Source organism: Silurus aristotelis (assembly GCF_946808225.1).
Source record: "Silurus aristotelis genome assembly, chromosome: 15".
In the NCBI taxonomy this organism is placed as follows: Eukaryota; Metazoa; Chordata; class Actinopteri; order Siluriformes; family Siluridae; genus Silurus; species Silurus aristotelis.
The window spans coordinates 16,091,296-16,103,066 of NC_139588.1; the positions used below are offsets into that span (position 1 = coordinate 16,091,296).

Here is an 11,771-nt window from a genome sequence, read left to right on the forward strand (position 1 = left end):
CGATTATTTTTGCAATCTCTTGGAATGCAATAACTTACAAATCTCATAAACTTATATTTTATTTACAATAGAATATAAATAAAATATAAAATGTTGAAAGTGAGACATTTTGAAATGTAATGCCAAATATTGGCTTATTTTTTCATTTTGGATTTCATGAGAGCTACACATTCCAAAAAAGTTGGGACAGGTAGCAATAAAAATAAAAAGAGCCTCTCAGAGTGGCTGAGTCTTTAAGAAATCAAGATGGGCAGAGGATCACCAATTCCCCCAATGCTGCGGTGAAAAATAGTGGAGCAATATCAGAAAGAAGTTACTCAGAGAAAGATTGCAAAGAGTTTGAAGTTATCATCAACTACAGTGCATAATATCATCCAAAGATTCATAGAATCTGGAACAATCTCTGTGCGTAAGGGTCATGGCCGGAAAACCATACTGGATGCCCTTAGACGGCACTGCATCACATATAGGAATGCTACTGTAATGGAAATCACAACATGGGCTCACAGAGCTTTCACCCATAGAAAACTTTTGGCGCATTATAAAGAGGAAAATGCGACAAAGAAGACCTAAGACAGTTGAGCAACTAGAAGCCTGTATTAGACAACAATGGGACAACATTCCTATTCCTAAACTTGAGCAACTTGTCTCCTCCCCAGACGTTTGCAGACTGTTATAAAAGTAAAAGTGGGGATGCCACACAGTGATAAACATGGCCTTGTCCCAACTTTTTAAAAATGTGTTGATGCCATGAAATTAAAATGATACATTGTCTCAGTTTAAACATTTAATATGTCATCTATGTCTCTGGACCGGGTACCGTTAAATTCGCCCTTTACCTGAACTAGCCCAAACCTGTTTCAGCATGACAGCTTCATGAGGATACGTTTTAATAAGTCAAAGTGGACGATCTTAAGTGGCTCTGAGATTATATAGGGGAGATAATTTTAACAGCAAATAGGGAATAATTGTCGAATGGGATGTTTAAAAAGCACATAAGAATCAAATTGTCAGGTGGCCACCAACTTATTTTGATGTATATGTATGTGTAATTATTTATAGTACATAGATCCTCCTTCTGCCTCCAGACACCTAGAGATTCCTATGTATCCATGTGCTACTTTTAACTTCATTTGCATCTTAATTAATTATATTATTCAACATGAGGCACTAAAATTTGTGCAGGTAAGCATGATAGTAGAGGCTAATACTTTTCCTTTATTTTAGAACACTGCTATAAAATGTTATAGGCAATATTGTGTATTTTAATGTGCAAGATTGTGTATATCTATGCACTTATTGTGCAAGAGATAAAATCTGATAGAGATCATTTAAAGTTTGTTTTCATGTTCAAGGACTACAGCATAATCATATTCTTTTGCCTTTGATGTGAAGTTTGTATACAGTGTTATTAGTTATCAGTTATCCCACAGATTGCTCTCCTTAAACATTACTTTAAAGTCTCTGTCTCGCTCAGTCACTTTTTCCTAATCTCTCTTAGTTCTCAAGCTGATCTAACACTGACCTCTAGTTCTCTATTAAAATGCACTTCTGGTAGCCCATCCAGGTTACAATGTCATTTTGTCTTGCATTTTGTCCCTCTTTTTTCCCTGCCATGGATGTTGATACTGTTCTGTTTACATGGCAGCTCCTGTTTCCTAAGCACATGGGAAAATGTCACTGAATGCTAATGCATTGCAATGCCCCTCTGAACAGTGTGCACTGTCAATCAAGACTAATCCATATACCATGCAAAATGTCTGTCAAAGGCCCATAGACGATTGTCACTAATAATGGATCTGGAATCATTTTGTGCCCAAAACCCACCAAGCAATTTTCAAGATAATATGTATGCATAAGCTGCACATTAGGATTGATCCCACATGCTACAGCCAGAGCAGATTCAATGTCAAAATAAAGAAGGGCAAAATTTTTTGTCCTCCTTCAATCATAAGTAAGCAATTTCCTAGGCAGATATGTGCAAATTACAGTTCATAAAATTTGAACCCACAGCTCATGAGGATCATGCAACAGCAGCTCATCAGATGAACATCAGAGGAGTGCTTAGGTGGCAGTCTATTGCTATGCAAGTGCCATTTCATCTGTTTGGTAGCAGATCAGAGAATTTGCCTAATGATAGGCCTCTGGCTGGTGAGCACACTGATGATCATGTTATCTGCATTCATTTAGATTAAACGTAAGAGGATTTTCTTTTAGTGTTTCAGGAGATTTCATGATTGTAGATTGATGAATTGTGGTAAAGTCAGGTTGAATAGGATGTTTCAACAAAGGAATCTTTGTTCAGATTTAAAAATCTGCTGTTTTGCTTCATCTCATGGGGTGGACTGTGGTTTAATGATAGTAAATGTGCAAAAAACAAATTAAACTTATGAGAGCACATTGGTTTTATTCCAGGGCTAATTTGTTATAAAACTTAGGGGTTGATGCTGAGTATAACACAGGGCCTATGGATGATGCTAAGGATAACCCAGGGCCTGGGGTTGATGCTGAGTATAACACAGGGCCTGGGGATGATGCTGAGGATAATGCAGGGCCTGGGGATGATGCTGAGGATAACCCAGGTCCTGGGGTTGATGCTGAGTATAATGCAGGGCCTGGGGATGATGCTGAGGATAACACAGGGCCTGGGGACGATGCTGAGTATAACACAGGGCCTATAGATGATGCTGAGTATAACCCAGGGCCTGGAGATGGAGCTGAGGATGATGCTAAAAATAACCATGCCAGGGAAAACATGTAGACTGGAGCTGGTGTTGGGGACACAATGATGCAAAAAAAATCCTAGATGCTCGGGGTTACTGCTGGTGGAAGTTCACAGGCTGATGCAGATAATTGAGATTAGTGTTGATACTGGAGAAAACTCAGGGACTGATGCAGATGCTTGGAATTTTGGACTGGGGTTGACACACTGGTGAAAATTCCACGGTTGATGATCAGGGATTGAAATCTGGGAGATGTCCTGCCACTGATGATGGTGCAGGTCTACCATATCAAGGTAACCAAATTGATTGAAAGCTGCCTTGGCTATGGACAATAATGAGATAATGAAGGATTAAAGACAATATATGAGACAAAGACATAATCAGACATTGTTTTGGGTTACAAGGTAACGAAGAATTTAAGCAAATCCAGTATCAGTGTTTCAAGATGAAACAAGAATTAAGATGCAAAGCTAAAAGCATAAAGAGAGCCTGTGCTATATACATATATAATTACTGCATTTAGGGGCTGTATCAGAAAGGCCTTAAGCAGTCAAAAAGCTAAAATATGTGATTAAGAAGCATTGAGACATGATGTAGAATTAACCCACTAAATAAAAATGAAAATTTAAAGTTGGCTGTAACAGAGTTAAACTAGAAGCATCAGCAAAGACATGGACAGAAGTACCTCAAGGCTTCCACAATGGAACAAACTCTTAAGGGGACTTCAAAAAACTAGTTTACATAGAGGTGGAATGAAGAGTACACATTATTTGTTTATACTGGACCTGGAAAGTCTATAGCTAGGGCCACAATTAGAGCTTTGTAGCAACACATTTAAGTGTGTAAAGGCTATCAGGAGGCTCAGCTGGATCCTGTTTCTAGCGTGAACCAATCTAAGATATGTGCTCTTAAATTACATGGTTCTGAGCGTCATGAAGCTCCATGGTGTGCTTGAAAGAGTTTAGATATTGGCACAGGTCCAGCATCAGAGATACTAGATTTAGGGACAGTTACCAGGGGAGCTTGTGACCCAGCAAGTGTTTGGACTCTGGGTTTGTGGGATTATCTCCACTTGGCCTCTACTTGCTGGGATAATTTAAGCACACAGAAGGGACACTAATACAGCCGAAGTCTGCTCCACAGTTTTTATTTTTTTGCTTTTATATTTTGACATTTAGAATTCCGCTCACTCACAATATCTCCCAGATGGCCGTGACATCGGGATGAAGGCTTTTTCTAAAAAGGGTTCTCTTACCAGATGTATTAGTACAGTGACCACTAGAGAAAATGAAATATTTGAATTGAATAATCCTTTCATTTTTGTAGTTTATATCTCTTACTTAAATAAACACACACACACACACACACACACACACACACAATATATATATATATATATATATATATATATATATATATATATATATATATATATATATATATATATATATATACACACACACACACACACACAATATATATTTACACACAAGTATACGTACACAGTCAGTGCACAAATGATCAACATTAGTACTTTGTTTCATAAGTGCCTTGGCAATTAAAGATTTAAGCCATCTATTGTACACATTATGGTATATTATATTAAATTATCATTGGGGTACAATTTACCTGTTCCTTCTGGCAAATACTAGGATTATAAAAGTACCCTGATCCACATGCAATCCTAAAATTCTCCAATATATTGACCTTTATTTAAGAAACCAATTTTGGTTATTCTGTCTCTTTTTTTGGGCTTTTCTTTTTGCTGAAATGTCCATCATCTCCCCAGATTTTCTAAGATATTTCCAGTAGCTCACTCCATTCATGTTTCCTATATTAAAATGTAATACTCCAGTATCATTAACCAAGAGGCAGGACCATACCCAGATCCACTCACCACTATATTTCACCATTGGTATGGTGGTGTTCTTTCTACAAATGATAAGTTGAAATATAGAATAATTAAATAGATACTTAAATGAATACATAATGTACATGTGTACATAGGTCATATGTGTGAATACCGATGGACCCTGCATTTGGTACCTGGTCCTTCAGTGGGGACTTACCCGACTTAATCCACCTCTTAATACCACCACTATCATGCCGCAATTATAGAAACCATCAATACTATACAAAAACGCAATATAACAGTGCGTGGCATTACAGAAAGAGAGGCATTTCGCATATTGAGGTTGAATACCATTTTACTAAAGCAAGCTTCAAACCTCTACACTACAACTGCAACTGTGCCAAAGTTACTCAAAGGCTGTAATCCAGTGGTACCGCTCGTATTCACTGTTCTGGAAGTGGAGAACAAACCCTTTTCCAGGCTGAGACATGCTAGCTAGCTTCGGGGTTGGCCGACCTCCTCACGATGTCTAGCTTTTCTTGAAAATGTATTTTTAAGTATGTCTGAAAACAAATCACTTTCTCTTCCTCCGTAGGTGTAAAAAAATGTAACTCGGATGTATTAATGTGTGCAGGGCTACAGACGTGTTTTGCCAGTCAAACTTGGCTGTAACAGCTGTAACCTCTGACCAACCAATCAGAGGACGGAAAAATGCTGACGCTATTCTGGGCCAGCTAACTGGCGCTGTGAGGCCAAATTCAAATCTATTGGTTAATGAAACAGAGCTATTTCTTAAGGAGACTATGATAAAAAGGCCAGCACTACAGACTTTGAAGGCCCTGGGCAGATGAGATTGATATGGAAGCACATCTGCTGAAATCTGATTGGACAAAAAATGTAACATCCACATACATGTACCGGAAGCAAAGCAGCCAAGAAAAACGCTACGGAATGAAGAGAATAAACTGTTGGGAATAAATTAGTACAATTTCATAGAACAAATATTAGAATTCAGGTTGTAAATGTAGGTCACTGCTTCTGATAGTTTTTAGGCCAGCAGAGAAGGCTTTACTGGCCCTGACAGCCCACCACTGAGTTATTCAGGATCTCCTTATAAATATTAACGCAGAATGGAAAGTGAATGTTACAGTGGCTTTACTGCTAAGGGGGAAAAAAATCCAAAATTGCTAAATTTATTGTATGAGATAAAGTTTTATGTAGCAGCTACTTAGGATGCACAAGAGTAATGTAAATATATTTTCTTTTTTTGTTTTTGTTGTTATAAATGTTTCCAAGCTGAATTCAGTATTCAAAGTCAGTATTCATTTAATATGAACATGTAAACCTTGAAGAAAAGAGGCTCTCCACATTCTTTTCATATTGTCAATACTGTCAGTGGTGCAGAAAGTGGACCCAAATGCAGGACGCAGCAATAAAGCAAAACAGAAGTCTTTAATACAAAATAATCAAGAAACCACAAAAAACAAAGTGTCCAAAAACTTATGGTCTTAAGGGTAAGGTAATTCACACAAAAAAAAACACAAGAGCAAAGTGTCCGAAAACTTATGGTCCCCTCTGTAAAGTAATCCACATAAAGAACATAAGAGCAAAGTGTCCGAAAACCTATGGTCCCCTGTGTAAAGTAATCCACAAAAAAAAACACAAAGTGTCCAAAAACTCACAGCTCTCAGGAAGAAAATATCAACAAAACAGGGTCAAAAACATACAGTCCTCCAGGTGAAATAGTCCACAGAAAAAGCACACATAAACACACGACCGTGTGTATTTATGTGATGGCAAGATGGCGGCCGGGACGGTTGCGGGTTCGGGCTACCCCGGAAGTGGAAACATCGGAAGTGCCCGCGCCGCTGGCTGACAGTACCCCCCCCTCAGGCCGAGAAGAAGGCACACGGATGGAGGCAGTTGTCGGTGGCACCTCTCTGAGACAGAATGGCCCCCACACCCTTGTCAGAGGCATCAACCTCCACAACAAATTGCCGGGATGGATCATGCAGGGTAAGAACAGGTGCAGAAGTGAACCGGGTCTTGAGCTCCAGAAAGGCCTGTTCCGCCTCAGAATTCCAAGTGAATGGCTGACGAGTAGAGGTGAGTCGGTGTAGTGGCGCCGTGATGGTGCCAAAACCGCGGATGAACTTGCGGTAAAAATGAGCAAAACCAAGTAATCTTTGCAGTTGCTTGCGATTCTCCGGTTCGGGCCACCCCTCTACGGCGTGGATCAGGGTCGGGTCCATCTGAACATTCCCTGCCGACAAGATGAAGCCCAGAAAAGAAGTGCTGGATACATGGAATTCACATTTCTCGGCCTTCACATACAACTGGCTCTGAAGTAGACGGGTGAGCACAGTGCGTACATGGCAGCGGTGTTCCTCCAGGGAGCGGGAGTAGATCAGAATGTCGTCCAGGTAGACAAACACAAACCGGTGGAGCATGTCCCGAAGAGCGTCGTTGACCAGGGCCTGGAAAACAGCAGGGGCATTAGTGAGGCCAAACGACATGACCAGGTACTCATAATGGCCCGCTGGGGTGTTAAAGGCTGTCTTCCATTCATCCCCCTCAACGCTGCGAACCAGGTGGTAGGCGTTGTGGAGGTCAAGCTTGGTAAAGACGGTGGCTCCCTGGAGGAGCTCAAAAGCCGAGGACATCAAAGGCAAGGGGTACCGGTTCTTAATGGTGATTGAGTTAAGTCCTCGGTAGTCGATGCAGGGGCGGAGGCTCTTGTCCTTTTTTTCCACAAAAAAGAAACCTGCCCCCGCCGGGGAGGAGGAAGGGCGAATGATCCCAGAAGCGAGGGACTCCCGGATGTAGTCCGCCATAGCCTCCCTTTCAGGACCAGTCAGGTGGTAGAGGCGGCCTCGGGGAGGAGTAGTTCCCGGCAACAGATCAATACCACAATCATAAGGACGGTGGGGCGGTAGAGATAGGGCTCTCGCTTTACTGAAAACAACGCCCAGATCATGGTACTCCGCAGGGACAGAGCTGAGGTCGGAGGGGGATTTCCCACCAGAACGATTAGGAATCTGGGGGATCGAAGAGAGGCAGCTGGCATGACACGAAATCCCCCATTCCAACACCCGGCCACTGGTCCAGTCCAGGCGAGGGTTGTGCCTCTGCAACCACTTGTTCAGCGATGGAAACGAGGAGAGGCTTGGTGCGGTGGGTAACCTGATGGAGAATATGGCCATCAAAAGCACGGACCAGGAGCGGTACAGGAAGAGGTTCGGACTCAATGCCCAGTTGACGAGCGAGCTCTTCGTCCAAAAACTCGGCGTCCGCCCCGGAGTCAACAAACACCACTAATTCACGACTGTGGCCCTGGACATCGACCCGAACCTTGAGCAATGGCCTAAATGGGGCTGGGAGTCCTTGGCCCGGCGCTGGCCCCACGTTCAATGCCGAGCCCTCTCTTTTGCTGGACAGGTGGCGGCCATGTGTCCCGCCTTGCCACAATACAAGCAGAGTGAGAGCGACGCCTCTCCTTTTCACTAGTGGAGAGGTGGCAGCGGCCAATCTCCATGGGCTGCGGAGGCAGACTAGACGAGGTACTGAAGTGAGATGGGTTGGAGGAAGAGACAGGCTGCCAGGATCTACGGAACCCCCGTCCGAGCGGAATTCCCTCATCCGTCGGTCGATTCGGGTGGCCAGGCTGATCAGGGAGTCCAGATCCTCTGGAAGATCCCTGGCCGCGAGCTCATTCTTGATCTCCGCGTTGAGCCCCCTAAGAAAGACGTTGTAAAGCGCCGTGGAATCCCACTCACTCTCGGCTGCGGCGGTGCGGAAATCCGTGGAGTTTTCAGCGACAGATCGCCCATCTTGAGAGGTCTGGAAGAACGACCGGGCAGCGTCCTGCCGGGGGGTGGCTGAGTCGAAGATCTTGCGTAACTCCTCAGAGAATGCGCAATAGGAGGCACAGACCGAGGAACGGCGTTCCCACTCTGCCGTGGCCGTTTGGCCTTACCCGAAAGCAGGGAGATCACATAGGCCACCTTGGTGAGTTCATCCGGAAAAGAAGAAGGCTGAAGCTGAAAAGTTATTTAACAGCTCAACAGAAACGGACGGCACTTCTGCGAAACGCTCGGGAGTCGGCAGATGAACCCCACACCTGGGTGGGATTTGAACTATATTTGATCTATATAAAACATAAAAATAACAACAGCTGTGGATGTGGGTGTATTTCAGTCACTCTGTGTTGTGTATTTTGTATTATACAATGGTGTAGCAAGCATTTGGCAAAATTGTGGCTTTAACACACAATTGTATCACTAGCACTCACTGTTTCATTTCTATTTTAGCACTGCATTGAGTTTCTCAGCCCCTATACTCTTCTTCTGATCTACATTGCCATGTTGAACACGCCTGACACTGCAATCCTTACATCATGCAAACCATACATACTTTACTCAGTGCATAGCATTCTCCCAATTTTGACTTTCTTATGCAGTCAAACTAATAACTTCATTTAGCAGATGTTCCTGTACCGCTTAGGCGCTGGCTACTCGTTAGTATCCATTGTTGGAGGTTTATTTTTTGTGTACAATACGTTTTAACTAGATGAATTTAACAAAAATAACAGGCTATACTGGGTGCAACTAAAAAGCACACTGAAACCAGAGTTGCTGAGAGGGCACTCTGTAGAGGGCACTGTAAAAATGTGAGTTTTCTGAATATAAGATGAAAAGTTTTTGAATGTTTATGACATGTGACATAAGTCATTCAAACCCATTATTCAAAAAAAATAGGCCAAGACAATAATTAGAAAATATTATACTTAACTATAAATTATTAGTCAATGTTACTAGCAATAACTAAATGAATAAAGGCACTACCTTAGCATGGGATAGCTTTTTACAGAAAGAAGTGTCTAAATTGTTCAATTTAATGGTGATGGCTTGAAATTTTGAAATCATTATCATGATTTTTACTCTTTTATGCAAAAAGACCAAAACAATCCCTGTTTCTAGCAGTTTGCAAAACAGTTTGCTTTGACCTAATGGTGGAACAGGTCTCAGGAGTGCATTGGTTTACAGTTTTTCTCAAATGCTAAAACACAAAAGCCAATCCTCTAAACCAAATGACCAGTTGTCTAAACACATTTACTAAATCTAGCCATCATTTTCCAATATCATAAACACATTTCACATGAAGACACAATTCACAAAACACAATCCTCCGTTCTCATAAATCTTAACACATTTTTTTTTTTTGCTAAAACACAAGTTGCAAAAGAACTCTGCTCATATTCTCAAATGAAAGCTCATGTGATGCAAAATGCTTGCCACAGTCAGCAATTTTTGAACACAATGAACACACCTGACGTCATTCATTACACACAACGACTCAAAATTGAAGACACTTGTTGCTAATGCTGTGACCACATGTACAAAATCAAGTTCAGAGTGCACAGTTTTCTGAAGATTCCAAACAAACACTATGGATGAAGGCAGAGTCAGGGGAAGAGGAATTTGAGTCAGAGGAGGGAGAAGAGCTGGCCATGGAAGAAGAGGAGCAGGCCAACGAGGAAGAGGAGTTCAAATCAGTTGAGGAAGAGGAGCAGGCCAACGAGGAAGAGGAGTTCAAATCAGAGGAGAAAGAGGAGCAGGCGAATGAGGAAGAGGAGTTCAAATTAGAGGAGGAAGAGGAGCAGGCCAACGAGGGAGAGGAGAAGGTCCAGGAGGGAGAGCAAGACAACCTCGCACCATCATTACGGACGAGATGCGAGCAACAGTCATTGACCATGTCATTGTCCATGGCATGACAATGGCTGAAGCAGGACTACGAGTCCATCCAAACCTGAGTAGGTTCATTGTGGCCACCATTATCAGGGCATTCAGACAACACAACAGGTATTTTACTCTATTGCTTTCTTTGTCACAATACAATTTACAAGCCTGTGAAAGTAGTGGTTTCAAATCAGTTGTAACTGTATTGTAAAACTGACAACACATGTTTCTTTCTTTAGAGTTGAAAAAATGTCACATAGAGGTGGGAGGGTTGCCATATTTACAGTGGCACAAGAAACCCTCATTGTGGATATGGTTCGTGAGAACAACCTCATCAGACTCCGGGAGATCAGAGACAAAGTCATTGCCGATAATGTCAACTTTGAGAGCATTGATGATGTCAGCTTGGCCACAATAGACCGAGTTCTCCGGCGCCAAAAGATGCGGATGAAACAGGTCTATAGGGTTCCCTTTGAGCGCAACTCTGCGCGACACAAAGACCTACGTTACGAGTATGTGCAAGTAAGTATACATCCATGTTCCCAGTACAGTTAGTGGACATACTGTGTTGTTCAGTGGCCTACATTACTTCTGGACAATACTGTGCTACCCGATTGACTGTTGTTCTGAACACCTGTGCACTTTCACATTTTCACAGAGGATATTACAGTTGTACACGATGGCCAGACCTCATGAGTACCTCTTCCTGGATGAGGCTGGCTTCAACCTGCAGAAACGAAGGCAAAGAGGCCGTAACATCATTGGCCAAAGAGCCATCACTGAGGTTCATGGCCAACAGGGGGGTAATATTACTCTTTGTGCGGCCATGGGTTTGGAGGGGCTTGTCCACCGGCATGCTGTCCTTGGGTCTTACAACACCCAACGTCTCCTCACCTTCCTAGAGGAGCTAAAAGACATTTTTCCCGTGGTGCCTGGCAAGAAACAATATATCCTGCGATGTGGATAAGGTGATGTGGCCCGATGCAGCTCAGCGACATGATGCCGAACAGTGATTGTGGTGTGTGTGTGTGTGGTGTGAATAAAGTAAATAAAAAAACTTTACACCCTGATCATGTTTTCAAGAGTACTGTTGTGTGCAATAGATTCTGTTTTTGCATTGAGTTGTGTTACAGTAGTGTACATGCAGAATTTACTATAGATTTATACTCTTCATATGAAACTCTCAAATCTAAATGCCTAATCCTCTGCAGAGATCTAAGAACATCCATTACTATATGCATTGGCAGTTATGAAACAAAGAACCTTCTCACAAATTGAGCATTGTGTTTTCAATGGTTTTGCTGTAGTGTGTAATGATGTGTATAGTGTTTACATTTTTGAAAGCTTCGAGCTGCTCTTTTGGTGTGAAAGTTTGAGTTTTAAAGTGAGAAGGTGTGGTTGTGTTTATGTAGCTTTAGAAAAGGGGGTTGTGTTTAGACATTGGGGAGCATGGAGGAA

At 42.3% G+C, this 11,771-nt stretch overlaps 1 protein-coding gene across 1 annotated transcript; it reads left to right on the plus strand.

Moving 5' to 3' along the window:
- Nucleotides 1-10,305: 10,305 nt before the first annotated feature.
- On the plus strand, nucleotides 10,306-11,280 carry LOC310738462 (uncharacterized protein; the record flags this gene model as incomplete). The annotated part of the gene is made up of 3 exons (XM_083563439.1): nucleotides 10,306-10,436; nucleotides 10,553-10,835; nucleotides 10,972-11,280. 3 exons carry the CDS (start codon nucleotides 10,306-10,308, stop codon nucleotides 11,278-11,280), a joined length of 723 nt encoding a protein of 240 aa, XP_083419565.1.
- Nucleotides 11,281-11,771: the final 491 nt, after the last annotated feature.